The following is a 21357-nucleotide window of genomic DNA, read 5'->3' as shown; positions in this document are numbered from 1 at the left end:
ATATCCAGTAAAGACAGACATAACAGAGAGTATAGTGCTTGCTTCTAAAAAAGCTAAGTGTGCCTGTAAAAAACAATGACCAAATGATCCTTGTGGGTCCATTCCAAGTCAGAAATACTTTGTGACACTGTGGTTCTGTTGTTAGAGGTATAGTATGGATTGCCCTATGCAGAGGGATAGGAAGTGGCTGTACCCTCCTGATGTCAGGGAAAGTACTTGCACAAGGGCTGAGACTTAGAGATTGTGCATGAACTAACCAAAGCCCAAAGGTACCAGCCAGAGCCAAGGAAGTACCACAGTACAACAACAGCATGGTCTCTATCTTACTTTGAACCAACTAGTTTTATCTCAGCAAAAATAATTCCCAGAAGCACTGACTGTCAGAACAGAATCTTGTCTTGGGAACACAGCAGGTCTTCACTGAAGTATTTCTCAGAGATACAACAGACTTTCTGAGAAAAAGAGGAAAAAGCGAGATAAAAAAATCAAACAAGGATCACGGTGCTAAGATGCCCATATACAGGCACAAGAACCCGCTCTATCCAATTCAGACCTCTATCCAGGTCTCCTGTGTTTCTCATTTGCTCAGAAAGTACAGTAACTGCATGGTAGAGTATGATCTGAGCTGGATCTCTTTCCACTTTATATATTATACCTATCTAGTCATTCAGTACAGAAAAAGGCTCACAAAATCTTGGTGTGCAATGCATGCAGTTGGTACATTTTAAGGATTCATAAGACTTACATATGAATGATCTCCCACATCCCTTCTCTTTTGTCTTCCAAAAATATAAATAAAACAAAGCATTTAATTTCACGGTAATGCAGATGGACAAATGTTACATCTCAGCACAAAAAACCCCTATATGAGATGAAAATTCATTAGCTGAGACACTCTAGTTCAATGCCATATGAGGGGAACTGCTCAGATATCATCTAGCCCAATTCCAGAACTTGGAGGGCCCTCCCATACAGACCGAATCTGTGTTGAGGAAGATTCTGTTGTCTTCTACTCCACTCACTCCATCAGAACAGAAAACTCAGGGAGAATTCAATCCAAGAGGTAAGACTTCTGCAATTTTTCCTCCTTAGAGCATTAAGAAATTTAAAGACCTTAACGACTCAGACTGCTTATGTATTTACTCAAAAGAAAGCGAACAAAAACTACCAAAAGGACAAGGGATCCGGTAAATGCTTCTATTCAGATACTGTATCAGATTTCTTTGTAAAATCTATAGCAGAGTGTTGACTTTATACAATTAATCTTTTGTGGTTTAATGCATATGACTCAAGAACTTACCTTGGTCATGACTCATGCTTTTCAAAAATGATTGCTTAAACAGTACTAATTGAGAAATAGTTAACAGGATGAGAGTTTTACTTCTCTAAATCCCTTGCTCAAATTCTGAGCAGTGGTTGAAAGCGAGTATCAGTACAAAAAGTATATTCCTCACTGTCAATAGGGAAGCCAGGGACCACCTTTCTCATAAGCTGCTCATGCTCAAGCATATGGGCAAGAAAATTTGTAAGGCAACTTGAACTTTTACTCCTCTTCCTTACATTTACATTCAAAAAACCCTTATATCACTAGCTTTGCTGAGAGATTCTAATGAAAATAAAAATGAAGACTGGAAAGAAACACACATATTTTTTCTTTAGCATTGCAGGAACAAATCAAATCATAAGTGCAATCACCAAAGGGTGAAGCAGCAAGAAGAACTTTCTCAGTTTCTCAGAAGAAACTGAGTTCTGGTCTTTTCTAACAGAGACACACCGAATAAGCCACATAATGATCAAATCATGCTCCCACAAAATGGCAAAAAATGTACAAAAACATAATTCAACTAACTGGCTCAAGAAAGCAATAACAGCTACAGCTTAAAAGGAAGCTGAGTATGAAACATTACACAGGTTAAAATACAGAATCATGATCCAGCCAAGTGTTGGAAAAGATGATGAAAGAGTAAGCATATTTTACTGCCAATTGTGTTTTCCACCAGATCTCTATTCACAGGGAAGAACGGGGAAGAATATCAATATTTGTTCTCAATGCCATATGTTATGTTGTACTAGTTCTTTTAAATGCTAAGCTATTTTTAGGAGGTTCATTTAAATTGGAAAAGTCGATGTTCAGAAATGTGTCCTATGTGCAGAATTCTTCACTGTGTACTAACTAGAATAACACAAACACTGCAGAATATTTTCCATTACTAATTCACGTTTCTAAATAAAACTTTTATTGTTGTTGCAAACACTTTATTGTTGTTTGCATTCTAACATTGCTGTCTTTGAACAATCTAGCTAAGAATAGCACTTTGAAGACTGGGGCATGTATCAGAGTACTGTTGGAAAGTAATTTTTTTGAATGTGCAGATTTTAAACACTGGTATCACAGACCTGATTCAGGTTTAAACTTAGGAAAGAGAACTGCAGAATGTAATGAATGTGCATAAAGCTAAAAAGCATAATTCACATATCAAACACTCAAAACATGTTATAAACAACCAGTTCACACACATTTGTTAACACTATTCAGGAAATAATTCTGAATTCAAAATTGATTTAGAAACTCATAAACTGCTTCTGAACAGTACTTTAATTCATTAATTAGTTATTTCAATGGGAAGAACTAAGCACTTGGCTTTAATGGTTTCTATAAAGCCTGTCTGTCATTGACTGTCACTCTAGTTATGAGTGTAGTTTCCCAAGGTCTTTCACATCCCATTCAACAACTGGAAAAAATATCCTAGGAGTAATTTTTAAACTCCATCCCTTGCTACAGATAGCAACTTCTTCAGCAATTTTGCAGCATGTAGCAAATTTAATTTAGGAAGAAGGAATCAATATAACATGCTGAAATAAAAAGAAAATCAGGAGTCTTTCTGTTGCAATTTGCAAACTTTCTCAGAACACAATAGTACCTATTCAGTTTGGAGACAGTCCTGTTTCATTCCTTATGAAAGCTGTGAATAGAAGTTGTTGCAAAAATGACAAATCAAGCTGTCCTTTACCACCTTTTCTGTACAGACATGTTTATACTGTTTGTATTATGTGTTCACTACAAACAGCTCATATATTTCAATGATATAATGTCTTCAAGGGAAGGAGAATGAAGGGCTTTAATACCTACAACTAATAAACTTAGAGGTGAAAAAGACAACTTACCATTATATGTTCAAGTAGAGAATCTATTGCAACTATATTATCAAAATATGTTCTGCAGAGAAAGAGAAGTCAGTAAACATTGGCATTTAGTCAAACACTTCTCAAATTAGTGTCAGGGGCTCTTATTTCACTATGGCTTACAATGGAGCCAGAAAAGGTGAGGACAAACCACTGCAGCTTGAAAATCACTGACTGGCTTGCTACAGCACAAGGGATTTAAGAAGTAGTCCTAGCTCTGTTCCCTTAAGCCATTATTCTACGGAATTGAAAATATTCTTTATTATACATAGAATTTTCTCTGTAGAAAAAGGAAAAGACTAACAAATATTGCCTGCTGTGAACTGAACAGACTCCTGCTGAGCAACATCAAGAATGCATCAAAATGCTTTGGCACCTCTAACACACTGAATAGTTTAAAAGCAGAAGTAAAAAAGGAAAAGAAAATAAGTAGAAAACAACAAAAAAAATTTATATCAAAATATTAAGAAATAGCTAAATCCATGTCATATTATCTAGTCCTTATACTAGTTAAAAGGCAACTATTTAAGAAAATCTTAATGGGCTTTCTCTATCAACACCAGTTGAAGTTGAAAAAAGGGAATGATCTTGTTATTTAAAAAATAAAAAAGAATTTTAAAAAATCTCAGTTTCACAGCAAAGTGGTAACTGCTCAAGGACAGTCCATAACATTGAAAGATAAAGGTCAAACTTATTAGTAAAAGAAGTCTACATTTTCCACATGCCGTGTATTAATAACCCTCAGATTACAATGTTCCCAGCAGACAAAAGGCATTGCCCTGTGGGCTTGAATATACACAGCTCAGTTCTGTTTGGGTCTAGAGATACAAAATGCACTGGTCTGACATCATCAGGGACATGAAGAGGTGGAGCACTGAATAGTCTGCCCTTTCTAAAATGTTACAGAACATGTCCCGGTGACACTGCACACTAACAATTTCCTCACTGAAAAGGAAATTCTCCTTCCATGTTAGAAAAGATACAGACCACTTCCAAGAGGAAACTACTTATTTTCTTGCTGATACAAGTCTGTGCCTACATGAAGTTCATAAAGATATTATTAAATGATATCCCAGTTTTGTGCCTTAAAACAAACTTTCTTCTTTCATTGAAACTAAAAAACTCTAGCAAATGATAATGCTATATGAGAATTATTTTCTTATAGAAAGGCATAATGTTTGCAGTGCTTATTATCTTAAAAACATAAAAAATTACAAAATTCTTTAAAACAATCTCAGTACTATGCCAGTCCAAGAAAAAATTGCCAGTCCATAAATTTGGATAGATTAATATAGTTTTTTTTGTAAACTAGTTAAGTATGGATGTTAGCAACACACAAGCACTCTGAAAAGGAATATAATGGTGCAAGACTTGGTAAGAGTGACCTTTGGGAGGCATGGCGTGAATTATGTTGAAATTAAAAAAAAGGTCATCCTGAGGAAAAAATTTGGAAAAACATCTGGATACAACCAGCTTGCCCTCCTTGCATGGGGCAGACTCTGCCCTGTAGTTTATTACTTGCCCTGCCAGCTGGGACAGCTGGCTGCCTACATTCCTGAGCAATGGCATAGGAATCTGGGACATCCTCTAATCTCATCAGTTTGAGAATTGTTCATCAAGACCCACAGAAACGTCTGCAGCAAAAATACAAGACATCTCATCTTTCCATAGTATCATCACTACTTTGTGATGCACTTTGAAATTTTTCTACCAACTAGTTTCATAAAACACTGTTAAGCACTCCAAACTGATTTACCAAAAGTGCAGCTCTGGTTTATCTTTTAATTTATTGGTTATCTTTACTATTTAAAGATTCTTATAGCAGTGACAAACAAAAAGAGATGAAGGAAGAGCAGACCACCTAAGACACTAAACTGATTTTGCAAGTGTAAACTCAAGCTTTCACACTTTTTCTGTGCTTTCAAATTAATCTTGCCTTATAATGACAAGAAATTCAAAGCAAACATATTACATGCAATAAAAGTCTTTGAAAACTAAAACAGATCCTTCAGAAAATGTACAGGAAGATCAATCATGTGGCAGCTCTGATTCTTCAAGGATTTACCTCTGAAGTCCATATATTTATGAATACATGCATTCATGTCCAAAAAATTCTTGGGAGAATAGGGAAGCTGAAGCACACTAAACAACTTTCTGTAAAGTCTTCTCAAGCCATCTAAAATTGCCAGGAGACACCAAGCCTATTTTCCACTTCTAAAAAGATGGTCACATCTAACTCTGACAGAAGAGGTGAGGAAAAGGAGGAAAACATCCCATGCAAAAGACCACAAGAATAAACAAATTATGTAAGGTATAAAATTAATGTCACACTTTCATCTGCACCACCACTACCACAAAAATTATGAAAGGTAAACACCACTGCAACACACACCACTTGTTCTTGTCCCTGTGCTGAAGTTTGGCCACCCTCTGATGTGTACCTTTGCACCTGCTTGTGAGCTAGAGTGAGTAGCCCCCACTACTGCTATTGAGTGAACACAGGTAGATTGGAAGAGCCATGCTGATTAAAAACTCATGAGATTATCTTGCAAATCACACTTACTTCGATACATCAAGCAAGAAGTCATTCAGTTCCGTCTGCTTGGCAAGGCCCCGGCACACCTGGAAGCACAGATCATAGAACCATTTGCTCCAGAACACTGATGTGGGAAACTGAAGTCCCACCCCTTTAATTTGTATGAAAAAAACACCAGTACTTGTGTGTGTATGTGTGTGTTTGTGGATGTATATAAATATATATAAATATATGTATATATAAATATATGTATATATAAAAATATATATATATCTGCTACTGCACTGTATAAAATTAAGACTGAATTTATGTGCTGGGTTTCAATCTTAGCTATCTAGTTGCTGAGTTAAAACTGTGAAACACAAGAAAAATCTTTCCTAAGACCCACTTAAAGCTGTTGGTTTTTACACTTGTTCATGCTGTCTCAAAGACTGTCACTGACTGCGATTATGGAATGAACATTTCCTTATCCAGATCCTCAGATCCTCTGAGAATGTCAAATATTTTGTTTCCCTTCTCCCTTATCACATTTTTGCCACTTTTTTCCAGGCTGCAAAGTAGCATATAGACACAACTGTAGTCTGACATAAGTTTAACTAAGCTAAGCAGCAGATGATATATGCTCAACTTCGGGAGAAATCAGCATGAATATGAATACAGAAAATAGTATGCATACTTCTTTTTAGAAGCAAAATGTTAGATAAAGCAAAGGTTTCAACTGTATTTCTACTTCACATACTTGCATACTCGGTATCTGAAGCACGATTGTACATCTGTATATTACTAGAGCAAGCACTGAGGCCAAAAGTAAAACAACACTCTACTGTTTGTACATTTTACACTTACAAAAATATCACTTTGAACAAGTAATATCTTTCATCTGTGCAACGTAGATACAAAATGCCAGATGAAAACTTTTGCATTCTTCTCATGCAAAAAAACTTGGGAAGAGCATGCCTTCTGCTTAGAAGAAGGAAGAGAAATAAAAATGGACAAGCTTTTTAACTTCCCCTATTATGTTTTGTTAGATGTGAAAGACTTCCCAATCAAGGAGAGAGTAATTCTTACATAAGTGAAGCTACAACTGCATGCAATTGCAATTCTACTAGTGTACAATAGCTAGCAATTCTACTAGTGTACTAGCTGTCTGTGCCAGCTAACTCTGCCCAGAAGGGAATGACCACCCCAAAGTCAGTGACAGCCAGCACAGAAGCAGAAAATATTAAAGACTACAAAAGAAAAGCAGGAAGGTTTCTGCATGTCTTCTGACAAGTGTATGAAAGACAGCTTGAAAAAAGAATGTCATGAATTTCCTCCTGGGAGATGACAGAAGAACCTATTTTAGCATCTTCTCTGAGTTGACAGAATATGTTTAGTTTCAGTGTTACCATCTTCTGCTAGCTTAAGTAACAAAACCTATTAGCAAAGCTGCTGGGGTTTGCTAGAGCAGCTTGACACTGAAGCTCCATTAGGCACTCAGCTAGGGACAGCATGAAGCATCCTTAGTGGCAGTAGTTACAGGACCATGAAGCAGCTAGCAAGGATGGCTTAAAATAGGCTTTGCTAGCAGCACTTTATAATTTTAAACCAAATACCAAAGCAGGAGGAAACAACCAGTTAGCCTAGCAGTTGCCTTTCACAAGAAAAAGAAAACTAAACAACTGTGCAAAGTTGCTTTAATCGTTATTTATCTACTTTGTTCAAATTTATTTCCTTTAGTACAAATACTGTTTGCCATTAGATCCATGATTGGAAGTGAGGAAAACTAGTTCAATGAACACCAAAAGTGTTAGTATATTTTTCCAGGTTCAATGAAGGGGCTTTAATCAATGCCTTAGAAATGACCTCCAGTTAAATCTGATCATAGTCCATGCTCCTAATAAACCCATTCTGGAAGACAAGTAACACCATAAAAAAAATGAAAAACCACTCACACTTACTTGTACTTGATGTATTGCTACTGAAGCCCATGCAAGATTTGCTGTTGCAACCTGCAACAAAGGAGAAGAAACTCTCTCTGAAGAAACCTTAAAAACTGCACATTAGTGACATGCCTCTTTTATCATCTACATGCAAGTAAATTGACTGAGCTGTTTTAGACAGGCAGGCAGTAACAATTTAAGGAAGGACAGTTATTTTGCAAAAGTCTCAGTGTACTTGCAAGTGTTTCAATTTTAGAGCTTACCAATGGTTTTCAGAAGCAGAATTGAGCACCCATCAGCTCAAAAATATAACATCAAAACAAACATCTCATAAGCTGAGGGCTTTAAATTGTTGAAAGGCATCTGCCATAGAAATAAAATATGCCTTAACAGATTTCTGGGACTGTGTTTGTTGAGCAATAGCTACTTCCAGCTGTAAACAGGCACTGTTTCTCTCATTACTGTTTTGGTGGCAGAAGAACCAGACCTGATCCCTCAGCTCAAGTGTTTGAAGTATGACAGTTTCCAGGCAACATTTCAAACAAATGTCATGTAAACTGCAGCTAACTATGATGTGCTACCATGCATAATCTTATGTCCTTGAAGCACAGGAGCTTTACAGGAACACAGGGAATAGAAGCACAAGAGGTCAGCTTTTGCATGCCCTCCTAAGGTATTTTTTATTTTATATTTTTAAACAGAACACTTTGCACACATTTCATAAAAATTGCTAATGGCATCCAAAGGCTTTCAGAAACCTGAAAATGAAAAGAATGCTTTAGAACACTTAGAAAGTGACCTTAAAATATTTTTAATTTACTAATAAAATACTTTCATTTAATGCAGCCAGTCTTTTCCAAGTAGAACATTCATGAACTTTAGCTACAGCAGCTATTTCATATAACATTCATATTTTCATAAAACAATGCATGTCTGAGACTTATGTGAATTGTAGATTGATTAATTAATAGGACAATTTTAAAAATAAAATACATTATGTGTAGGCTGCAGAATTAATGAAGCCTGGTTTTGTATGAATGCCTGTTCTTTGTTCTCTGAGCAAGGACAGTGGTCCCATCACACTAAATCCCTACCCTGACCTCTGTCTACTGGTGAAAAAATACAAGATGTGACAACAAGCTGAAATGGCATTGACTACCCAATTAATACACACACGTGAACATCAGATGAATGCTAGCGTATTTAGCTTACTGATAAACAAAATATACACTTGACAAATACTGTTGCTGTTTTCCTTCTTTGGGAGGACTAGTTTTTGTATGTCTTGCCTGAATCTCCTCTGTCCTTTTCACACAAATAATTCCTGTTCAGTACAACTAAACTGTACCACAGTGGATCTTGTATCACTGTTGGGACAACACACCTGGCTAGAACTCACTCCATTTTTTCCTGTGTGTTCAGGTTCCCTTCTCTGGGGGACAGCACAGAGAGAATTTCATCTTTACATCAGAGACATTTTAATGGGACATAACAGAGATCCTCACCCTGACATGAGAGCAAAGATGCACCTTGAATACCTTTAGTTCAGCAACAACCTTTGCATCGCCTGTTCTATTTTAAAATCCACTTATATTTGGCTAACAGCTTCTAACTTCAGATTGACAAATGGATATGTATGGACAACACAGCTACACAAACTTACATGAACAAAGTAATGCATGCAGAACAGGCATGGAAAGGGGAGGATGAGTATGAATGAGAATATCTGGATAGGGAAGCATCAGAAGTTAAAAAAAGCAGAGGAAAGCTTTATGAGTGTCACCTAGACTGGCAGGTCATCCAGGTACCAGCACTTCTATACAGTTTCTAAGGACATCGAAGTCAGGAGACAAAGGACAGTGATCCTGACAACTCACAAAGATGGGACAGGCTACAGAGAGACAAAGGCTATCAGCTCCAAAAATCTAAAGAAAATCCTGACCCAAACAGCACATGGTTTCAACTTGGAAAGAAGCCAGGAGACTATAAAGACTCAACAGGCAGCATCCCTTGTCCTGTTCCAAGGTATTTTGGAGGGAATACCTGGATACCTGGTACTGGAAATACCGCCTAGACAGACACATCTTGGTGCTGGAGAGCATGTGGCAGTAAAAACATGGATGCAAATATCAGAAACCTCTTTTGCTTCAAGTTTGATTTAAAGTAAAATTGCTTTCCCCCCCTGTGAGACCCAGCACTGAGACTTCATTAACTGTTGGTGTAACATTGCAACACTCTGTTTTGCGAAAGAGCTCATTATTTGAGAAGCCACAACAAAGAGTAAACTAAAATAAATTTTAAAATCTTACAATAATGTAAAATAAAGCTGTACTGGAAAGTTAAGATTGAGACTCAGGATAACTGAGCATTGTCTTTTTTTATATAAAATGATTTTGGATTTTGATGTTTGATTTATACTTACACTTCATCTACCTGCCATACATTAACTTCTCTAACAACTCTGTATTGAGTTTCTAATCAACAAAGAAACTTTGAATCTGTTTATCCGCAAGGTAAAATTCTTGATGTGTCCCTGTACTTGCATATTTTACTTCCTCTGACTGAAAATACAAATCACTACCTATTTCTCTTCTTTTTTGGTAGGAACAAAAATCAAGCATGAAAAAGATATAAACTCATTAGAAGAGTGACATAAGGAAGTTTGGAGTGGGGGGAGGGATGGGAGTGACGTCCTGACCATGACGAGGAGGGGGGCACAGGTTGCACACGAGCTCACCTCTTGGTGACTGTGGTGGAAGGCTTCTTTGCCCCAGTGACGGTAAAGCTCCAGGATACCAATCAGGTCACCAATTGCTGTGACAATTGGCAAACAAAGAACAGATTGGATACGGGTTCCTGACTCCAGTCCAGTACCTTTGGGAAATCGCTCATCCTAGAAAATGCAAACATAATCTGATAAAATGTAAAGTCTGATAAAACATTAACAGCTAAGGCATACTGATGTTTTCCTCCCCTCTCTGACCAAATCTGCAGGAAAATCACAAAAGGCACTAAAACACATCTTTCAGCATAACTTCTACACGGTAGTAAGACATTACTAAATAATGTAATTTTGAAGTCTCAGCATTAATGTACATATGCAGATAACCTTACTGATGTAAGTATGTCTGATAATACACACAGCTTTAAGTTTGTTTACATAATGCTTTTTCCCCCTAATCTCACAGGCAGAAAAACCAGCACTTTATTACTAATGCCAGTCCAGATTAAATAAAAATCCAAACAAGCAACACTTCTACTCCATCATCCTTCCCTCCAAAAAACCCCAAAGAATTTGTAATCACAAAGTGGGCTGCTCAGATCTCAGTATTAAAGACCAGACAACAGCACTTGCAAGAAAACAAAAATTGAAACTTGAGGCTAAGGCTTTAGGTTATACAGTTACTATCCTCAACCAACTCTTGAGGAGGAAAATGCATTCAAAAAAATTACGCATGAGAGTAAGCATTTTTCTTCCTTTTCTTACACATCCTGAATAAACTGGTGCAAAAGACACAGAAACAAATGTTAAAATAATCCTACCAGCTGCTAGGTAAGACCCAAATACATAACTTTCAACCCTTAACAGAGAATGTTCAATGGTTTAAAGCTTCACTTCCCCATGTAGGAAAACTCAAGCAGACCTAAGAAAGCACCTGGATGCTACAGTTAGTAAGGCAGTCACTGCCCAGTTCGAAGTGTGCAAGACCCATTTCCTTGCACTTCAGTCGTTCCCCGCAGGTTCTGCTTAGGCAAGACAGACACCCCTCCAAGGCTGATTAAAATCTCTCACTTCTCAAAGAAAACAGCAAGTAATCTCTACCTTAATTACCAAGATGACAATCAATTTGAACAAATGACAGACAAAAGAGAGTGGGAAGCACTTTGAAACACGAGCCTTCTGCTTTCTCTTTTTAGTTCTGTCCTCCCACAGGAAAAGGGCTGGCAAGTCTACCTGGAAACGCTTCCCTTTCGCTGTTGAGAACCTCCTAAAATCACATGAAGGCAAACCATCTCACCAAAATTAATCTTGCTGTTTGGTCAATGAATAACAAATACTAAACCAACAAAAAAGTTAAAAACTCCTCCTCACTAACCCGACGATTTTAGTAAGAATCAAAAACATAGTAAAATGAAAACACAGAACTCTTGTATGTAAGGATATCATTATATTAATTATTGGAAATTAACAGTAACAATTTAAACCCTTCATCTAACTGAAAAATATACCACCACATAAAATCTTAATAGTCCAGAGTGTGTAGAAAGCACTCACTATTACTACAGGGAAAGCAGTTTCTGCCTTTTGGTTTTGTGGCTCTGTTTAAGTGCACTCACATTAGGCATCTGGTATTTGTTAATAGCCCAGGTTTGCCCAACTAAGGTCATATATATTTTTAAGAAATAATTTCAAAACTAGAGACAGCAATGTCCAATTTTTCTTTTTTTATTGGTCACAGTATCCAAAAATTGTTATTCTGCACAGAGCTTGAAAAGGTGGGAAACACTGAAGAGAGAAGAGAATGTAAACTTCCTTGGTGTTCTCATAACCAACTAATCATAAAGTGCTTCATAAAATTGCATAGATGCAACTAGATGAAGTGTTTTTAAAAAATTAAAAAGGACAGACATACAGAGTGCCAAGAATTATTAGAATATCACCTTAGGAATTTCCAAGCCCTGTTACAGAAAAAGGCTTGAATTTTGGTATCAGTTACATTAGTGCACTTTTCATGTAAATCTACTGATTCTATCAGTGTTCTAGCTTTACATTAGAGTATACAGAGATAAAAATCTTGCCTAATAACCAGAATTCTGACTGACATTCTTGTCAGTGTGAGCCCTGTATAAAAAATAAATCAAATTTTCAAATTTGACTGTATGAAAGTCTTCTTGTTTGGGGTTAATATTTCAAAACCAAGAAGACAGGAGTTTTGATTGGTTGTTTTTTCCACGTGACTGTGGTTCCATCACATCCTTTATCTGACAACCAAAAAACTGGTAAAATAACCCAAACCCAAAGTAAAAAAAATCCAAGCCTTTAAAATTATTTCATCAGCTAATCCAAAGTCAGGTTTATATTCCTGGTATCAGGACAAATGCAAATTCTATCCTTAAATGTTCATCTCAAACATTTCAGCATCAAAACATTCATTCTGAGAACATGCTGCAATATCTAATTAAAAAAAAAGAAAGCTTTTTACCCCCAGAATATCTTCTACTAACAACGTTTTTCTGGATCTGGCTACATAAGCAGATACCGTAGTGCCATGTGCAATGGGCCCTGCAGGAATGAGTCGTGGGTGTCCTTCTTTAGCTCCTGGTGGTGTAAATACACACAGACTCTAGTTAGAAGGAAAAAAAAAAAAAAAAAAAAAAAAAGAAAAGCAATTAGAAAGCATGATTACTTTTACAGTTCCTGCACAAACTATATAAAATAAAGTAGATAATGTAGAGAAACACGGCTTTCGACAATGAAAAGTAGTTGAACAAACTCCTTGTAATTCTTCTGAAATCTTAGAAAATCCCACTTTAAAGTCATCCAGGTAACTCCTGGACAACTCCTGTGACACAGTGGATGACTTAAGTCAGTTATTTTTTAAATCAGGGTAGGATTGCATTTATTTTGAACACATAATACACAGGATACAAGACTCACAAAAGAAAACGTTGTCTTGTAAGTAAAACATTATCTTATTTTTTTTTTTATCTACAATGAATTCATTCATTTCAATATAAAATATTCAAAAAGTAGAGATAATATTTAAATTTCTTGTTATATAGTACCAGAGATAGATAACAATGCCACAGCACAACGTATTACTAACACGCCTCTTAAGAAAGGCCACAGGTTGTGCTGCTGATTAATTTTACTCTCAGAATTTCCTTTCATTAAGGCTGCAGTCAGAAAGGAGCTGTTTTCTAGCATCGATTATTACAGGTAAAATTTGCATACAAAAATTCAGCATCTACTATCAGCTGTAGAAAATGAAGTGATGATACGAGGTACATCCTCTCATAATTCTCCCTTCGTTACAAATATGCATGGTATGTTATAAAGCATTAGTACTAATTAATTCCAAAAAACCCCACATTGAAATGCTCAGAAACTAAAGAGATGCCATATAATGCACCATATGAAGGTACTTCTGAAGTGATGAAGAGAGCTGCAATGGATTAGCAGAATTTTGGAATGAGAAATTTGCGCTTTATGCTGAGGGGAAAAAAATCATCAATTAAAAAATTCATAGCCATAAAAACGCCTAAGTCTATCCAAGAAGAATCAGAAGTCCAACAATTACGGTATTTGTAAGCTCAAAAGAAAAACACTCAAGATTCTGACAAAACCAAAAAGTGAGTACTTTATTCTTAAGCAAAAATTCAGCAAGACAAGAAACTGAGTTTTCCATACAGAAATTCATTTGCTAATGTGTGGTATGGATTAAAATTAAACTATCTTAAAAATAATAAGAAAATAGAGTTGCCCCAAACTAATTTAGCACTGACAAGTGATTTTTTCAGTTGGAAGAAAAGTTGTTTGTTCCATGGACAAGCCCTGCTAAATATTCAGACTATTTATTTTAATGTCTTGCATTTTACTGTACAGTACTTTACAGTACAAGCACAAGAAATCATTAAATTTTCTGTTTATTCTTATCCTAAACCTGAACCTTATTCTTCAAACCCATCTATGCTCATAGCCTCTTTGAAATGTGGCCTCTAGAGGCAAAATACACTTGAAAAGTCAGAATGTTTATTTTCCATATAAATTACAAGAATGTAATTAAAAAAAAAAAAAAAAAGAAACATCCAAACATCAAAACCCATCAAATCAATACATTTAATCTGTCAGAACAAGCTTACTCAACCTACCAGAATAAAAAGCTCCATTTATTACTTGTTTATAATCTAATAAAGATACATATAATTTTGAAATGAAAACTTAGTTTCACAGCTGTTTGCCTTCATAAGCTTCAGTTCATGTTTTTACATGCACTTAAATAGAATGAAAAAGAACATTTTATATAACATAGCCAAGAAAAGCACACCATGATCTAAAAAAAAAAAAGAACATTCTAATAAAACGGAAGAAATCACAGGTCTTTATTTATGTAAATCAATGTTCTGGTATAAAGTATTTTTCAAAAAATAAAAAAGATAGTAAAGTATAAAGAGTATAGAAATGCTGAAATACATATATTTACAGAAGTCTGATCTGCTATACCATATGCTTAAGATTTACTATTTAAAAAATACTCTTATAATAGGAACAGTAACAGTGAAAAGGTGGTTTCTGTTGCAGAGTACTGCAAAATGTAGAGATGCACCACAATGTTAGAAGCCTGCTTGATATAGTCCAAGTAGTGGAATGAGTCAAAATCAAACAGACATCAAAGTCAATTTTGCTGAAAATGCTGAAGAATAACTCTTATTCACACCATTCTTCTTACATGATTCTTTTTGCCAAGGTAGCAAGGCAGCACAATTAGCAAATTAACCGTGCTATTTAATGTATGTGTATAAAATGTGCTTTTCCACACTCATCTCCTGAATCATGCCCAGCACTAAACATAATACAATGAAGAAATCTTTCTCTTCTCAGAAAGAGCTTCTCAAAACAAGACAAAAAGGGAAGAAAACGAAACAGCCACTTGCAACAGAAAACTAAGAACTCACTTCTCCCACACTAACATCTTTTTCTTAGAAAACACCTTCACTAAATCTTCAGCAGCCAAAAACCTGCGTTGACATATTGAAGCAGCCTGCAAAGGCTGCTTTCACCAGCACCGTCTTTCCTGTGTCCTTGTGTATCATTTTGCCTGGTAAACCCCTCAGTTGCTAACACAATGAAGTACTGCTGTGAACAAGTTTCCCTATGCTGGAAAAAGTTTATGAACATTATTTTACTTATAGCTTCTGCAAAAAAGAGTTTTGCAGAAGAAATTCCATTCTATGGAAAGTTGCAAACCTGTGGCTAAGGGTCAGTGATCGAAAAACTCTTCAACTACCCAATAGGTTCCAAATTTGCCACTATTCCTCCTGACTGCAGAGGTAGAAATGACTGTGCAGAACAATTGATAATCTTATCCTAACCATGCAACACTATTAAAAAGAAAGGCAATTTTTCTCATAACCATATATGAGCTGAAATTAATCCATAAGCTTCTACCATTCCATATCGACTTTATACATACACCTAATAAATTGCTATAAATGTTTGTACATTCCATATTTGATGAATTTAAATCTGAATGAGCTTAAATGTTTATTGCCAATTAATTATGTAGAAATGTCTTGAGTAGAAGCCATCAATGGCAAGGTCAGCCAAACAAAACAAAGTCAACTGCTCTACTCTACTATGGCGTGTTACTGAAATTAATCTCTGAGGCACCCCCCAGACACAGCTTTATGGGAATCTCTAAAATTAATACTGTCAAAATTCAACAGGTTTTTACATCACCAATGCAGCTCACTTTTTATTTTTGCTTAAGAAAATACTTATGAAATGAAATGTACTGCAGTAATGATAAAATTTGGGGCTCACCTACTTTTTTCTAACTGAGAATGACTCCAGCATTCTTTTAATTTGCAAATGTACATTCCAATAATCTTTCACTAGCTCAAAAAGTAACTAGAAGTGTGTCTATACAGACATCAGATATATTGCATACAGCTTCACAAGTAAGTGAAGAAATTGATAGATTGGCCCTTGCGAATTAACTTGCATTTTCTCAGTTTGTCTGAATATTTTACTTCAAAAAAGACAGTTTGTATTTCTGGTAATGACAATAAACAATGATTAATAATCAAAATAAAAAATCAGTGGATCTTAATCCACAAGTTAACCAATATATAGTCAATTAAAAAGGAAATATAGGAATATTAGGACCCCTGATTTCCCAAATACTATACTGATAGCTCACCATGCAGTAAAAGGAGACAGCAGGGTGCTTGTGCACTGCTCACAGACTGTTTTGCTGCTATTATCACTTGCAGTGAGCCTCTAAGTCAGTATCAGAAAGGGATAAATATAAATATCTCTTTATTGATAACGCAATGTCACAGTCTCTCTCCAGGCAAAAGTAATAAAAGATAACTAGTGTAGAAAGAGCATTAGGTATCTCTACTACTGATGAGAGAGAAGGCAACCAAAATGGAAGATTCAGTCTGAAAAACTGGATCTGAAAAACTACCAAAAGGACAAACATTGTCTTGGAGAGAGAATCCTTTGGAAGCTTCCAGGTTCAGGCATTCTGGAACCTGGCAGTCCACAGGACTCTGTAACTCCCAATTTTGATCTGTTTACCTCCTTCCAGACAAATGGAATCTCCTTTTCTTCATCAGTCTCAACTACCCTATCAACAATATTCTTCCAGTAAGTTCCATGTGGTGATGGACTTCTTTCTTTAAATGTAGTAGGCAGGGGAACACTAAAGTTTGACATCAAGAACTTCCTGCAACTTGTTGAAACCTTAGACCACATGAGGTGCTTTCTTTCCTTCCATCTGTGAAAGGACAGATTCCACTGGTTGGGCCTAAAATCTCCAAAATTACTCCTCCCTTCCTAGTTTAATCACTTAATTCACTTTTGTAAAGTCCACAGCCCAGAAAACTCCTATTAATTTTGATGGATGTAACAATATGGTTTGGAATCCACTAATGACCTATCACAAACATGGAGATCAAGAGGTTCTTTAAAAAATCAAACTGAAGCAAAACGGAAAGTCCAAAAGAAATTATGACCTTAACAAATGTTTAAACACTGGTGAACACAGACAAATGTTGCAAAATGCATTGTTTCTTCTTGGTGGTGTTAGGCTATATAGTTGAACTCAATGATCGCAGAGTTTTTTCCAACTTATAAGATTCTATTATTCTCTTCTATGACCCATGTTTCTTAGGCACTCTAGGTATAGGCAACATATTGTTGTGCCTAATATCTTTTAAAAATACTAATGTATTAACAAGTCTGCCAGTCTACAGGAATGAAGAATGATGTACTGTTACTGTTTCTTGAGAGATATAAAGATGACAACATCCTCAATTCACAGATAAACCCACCAACTTGGCTTTCAGACACATAACAAGATGAGTTTATGCTCAATAAGCCATAATACCATGGTTTTTGGTGCTCTTTCCTTGGTACTATGCACTCAGTCTGGTAAAATTATTAAGTAATTTCTCTTGAATCTCTTACTGTGGCTGAAAAGACCTTCTTTGTTCCTCATTTCTAACAGGTAAGAGCATGCACATGAAGAATTACTCATGTTCATCTTGAAATGCTAGTGTAACTTGGCCTCATTGTTGGTTTTTCTAGTGAAAATCTAATACTTGATAGAGACAGGAGATTAAAATCCCAGTAAAAGAAAACATGAGTAGTAGCAGCAAGTCTCATAACACAATAGTATCCGCAACTCTTGACAGATATTGTTACAGCACCAAGAAAGTACCTGCAGTTTTCAGTGATTTCAATCTTTGGCTCTTCTGATGAAGATGACAACCACAGGTCTAATGATGCTATTTTTCTAGTCACTGTTGGTATGTAGTTTGTTGGAATCCAGCACAACACCAAATCCTATCTCACATAAACTAGAAACCATTCAAGTGGCTATATAAGGTTTGTCAGGATTGGAATTAAACTGTAAACTTCATCATCATCATCTTCATGATCATCATAATTTCACAAACTGCTATTTCTTCTTTTCATAGAACTACTTATAACTAAGACAATGATAATCATATACCAATTTTTCTAAAATTTCCTTGCAGAAAAACAGTCTGGATAAGAACCAGGTTTAAGGATTCAAATGAAGGATAAGTACACATGCGACAAGCATTCTGCTAACAAACTATCTTGCTGGTACAGGTGACTGATCTTGATCTAGTTTCTTCCACGGCACAATCCACTGATAAAACTGGTCCTAAAAATGCTTCACAGAAAATCAATTAATATTCAACTGACATTAAATGAAAGCCTTCATACTAAAGCCTTGCTATGTGATTTGATGCTTGGGGGAAAGAAAAAATTAAAGAAAAAATGGAAATTGATGAAGCTGATATCAAGTGAGTTTAATGGCCTCTGGTGCTCACATATGTTTCTATTCAGTAACAGCAATAGATTTTTACTCTTGGTAAAGGACAACTTAAACATAAGACCACACAACTGAATGATAAAATTATCTGCAGATATTTACAAAGGCTGTGCCCTAAGGCCTGGATTTTTAGTAAGAATAAAATTCATCATAATAGGCAAAGATGACCAAGAAAAACAAATTAACATAATTAATTTGGAAATTAGTCATAGCCAAACCCCTTGCATTTGCTATGTGGCTTAGTTGAAGCAGTAGCCCAACACTACCATGCTAAAATCTTAAAGAGTTCTAGGCAATTATGTCCTGGGTTTAAACACAAGTGCAGAAGTCTGACTGTATGAGGCACACAGGGTTAAAAGAAGAAAAAAACACCAGAAACTACCACATTGTTTATAAAAAACTTGTTTCCTCTGCAATACCTCACAGTGTACTAGAGGAGATTTGTAATTTTAAGCCACATAGTATGCACAAATGTTGGATACTTGTGAAATTAAGATGGTGCACTTACACTTACTGTAGAACTACTAGCAGTTGAATTTGGGGTTTTTTTGTTATTGTTGTTTTGGTTTGTTTTTTGTTTGTTTGTTTGTTTTTTGGCAGGGAGGTTATGTGTTCACCCTTCTGAATAGTATCAATTTTTAACTGAACTTAACTCCTGGAATTTTTCCAGTTGATTTACACAAGAAAAACACCACAAGAGTTATAGCAGTTCATTGACACAGAAAACCAAATTGACATGCCTCCCTACCATCCCTTCCATTTTAAGGCATGGTCAGCTATGCATTTTTCTGAAAGACATTTGGCTGAGAGGTCCAAACACTCCTCTAGGGATGAGGATCCCTGAACTTGCACAAGCAACAGACTGCCATGCTTCATTACAGCCATAACTGAGGAATTTCCCCAATGACAATTCAAGCACACTGCTTCTTGCCCTTCACACCATTGGAGATGATTCCCTTCCTCTCTGCCTTATCTAGGCATACCTTCACCCCTCAACTTCCTTTTCTTTAGACTAAGCAAAAGCACTTTTGTTTCCTGACCATTCTCTCTTCTTTCTCCTGAACTCACTTCAGCTCCTCCAATTCTATTTTTTTCTTAAAGTGTTGTGTTTAAAAAAATGTTTTGTTCCATCTGGGGCTTTAGCAACAGAGAGAGAAAAAGGAAAAATACTTTACACTACGGCTCGAGTTTTGTTTGTGTAACTTTTCTCAGCTGAATCATTGTCTGCTTTCTTCTGATCATGTTCCAAAGGCCATTTTGAAATCTAATCTGGTCCTACAAACATATCTGCAGTCCTGTATTCTTTCTTTACCTGCACATTAGTGAATATATCACACAAAATCAGATACCTGGATAAATCTTTGCAGATTTATGCAAAACAACCTCCCATTCTGATAGTAAAACATAAACTACTGTACTCTGTCTAGTTTTCTAGCAATTTCTGCATTCTTCCTATAGTATATATTGATGCATGCACAGGCTGGGGAATGAGATGCTGGAGAGCAGTGCTGAAGAAAAGAACCTGAGAGTCCTGGTTAATGGCAAGTTGAACGTGAGTCAGCAGTGCCCTGGCAGCCAGGAGGGCCAACCCTGTCCTGGGGTGCATCAGGCACAGCATCGCCAGCTGGGCAAGGGAGGGGATTGTCCTGCTCTGCTCTGAGCTGGAGTGGCCTCACCTCGAGTGCTGGGGGCTCTTTTTGGTGACACAGTGCAAAAGAGATCTGAATCTCCAAGTGGGGATCCAAAGGGAAGGCACAAGGATGATGATGGGCCTCGAGGAGAAGCCGTATGAGGAGCAGGTGAGGCTATTTGGTCTGCTCAGCCTGGAGGAGACTGAGGGGAGACCTCACTGCAGCTACAACTTCCTCATGGGGGAAGGGGAGGGGCAGGCACTGATCTCTGCTCTGGGGTGACAGTGACAGGGGCCGAGAGAATGGCCTGACGTTGTGTCAGGGGAGGTTAAGGTTGGATATTAGGAAAAGATTATTTTATCCAGAGGATCACTGGGCACTGGAACTGCTCCCCAGGGCAATGATCACAGCACCAGCCTGACAGAGTTCAAGAAGTGTTTGGACAATGCTCTCACACACAGAGTAATTCTTGGGGTGTCCTATGCAGGCCAGGAACTGAATTTCAATGATCCCCATGGGCCTCTTCAAACTCAGGATATTCTATGATACTATATTAATTGTGAACACATTCCACAAGTCAATTTACCTGAATATTAAATTAAACAAGACCAAAATTTCCCTAAAATACATTTTGAGAGTTATTTATTTCTTTCAGCTTGATAATTAATTGACTCAAATTTAAACTCAAACACTGTAACTAAACAAGAGCTTTCGATCTCCACTGAGTATCACTATTCACTGGTAAATAAGAAAGCAACAGATTTCTTCCACTTTACATCTAAAAGAGCCCCATCATCTTAGAATTGATTCAAGAATAAAGACCAAAGTTTCCTGAATTGACTTGCAACTAGAAGAATTTCACCTGGAAACATGTTTAAAATACTCAAATTTTAAAGAAGATGCCTATGCATTCAAAAACTGGAGACAGCAAGCAGTACATGTTTTTCACTGGATTCTTAATAATGCAAAGCACCCACCTCATACACTCACTA

The 21357-nt window shown here is 36.5% G+C and overlaps 1 protein-coding gene across 5 annotated transcripts in view; it reads right to left on the bottom strand.

Moving 5' to 3' along the window:
* The window catches only part of PDE10A (phosphodiesterase 10A), a 341642-nt gene that overhangs the window by 29945 nt on the left and 290340 nt on the right, over nucleotides 1–21357 (bottom strand). For all 5 annotated transcript variants that reach the window (XM_072926053.1, XM_030268402.4, XM_072926052.1 and 2 more), the window contains 5 exons: nucleotides 12846–12986; nucleotides 10379–10534; nucleotides 7660–7710; nucleotides 5747–5805; nucleotides 3166–3217 (listed from right to left, as the gene is read on the bottom strand). In XM_072926053.1, the coding sequence (XP_072782154.1) occupies nucleotides 3166–3217; nucleotides 5747–5805; nucleotides 7660–7710; nucleotides 10379–10534; nucleotides 12846–12986 (459 nt within the window). The remainder of the gene's footprint in view (nucleotides 1–3165; nucleotides 3218–5746; nucleotides 5806–7659; nucleotides 7711–10378; nucleotides 10535–12845; nucleotides 12987–21357) is intronic.

This window comes from Taeniopygia guttata, chromosome 3 (genome assembly GCF_048771995.1).
Source record: "Taeniopygia guttata chromosome 3, bTaeGut7.mat, whole genome shotgun sequence".
In the NCBI taxonomy this organism is placed as follows: domain Eukaryota; kingdom Metazoa; phylum Chordata; class Aves; order Passeriformes; family Estrildidae; genus Taeniopygia; species Taeniopygia guttata.
Note: the sequence above shows the minus strand (reverse complement) of the source record. Positions and strands in the feature narration are given on the sequence as shown.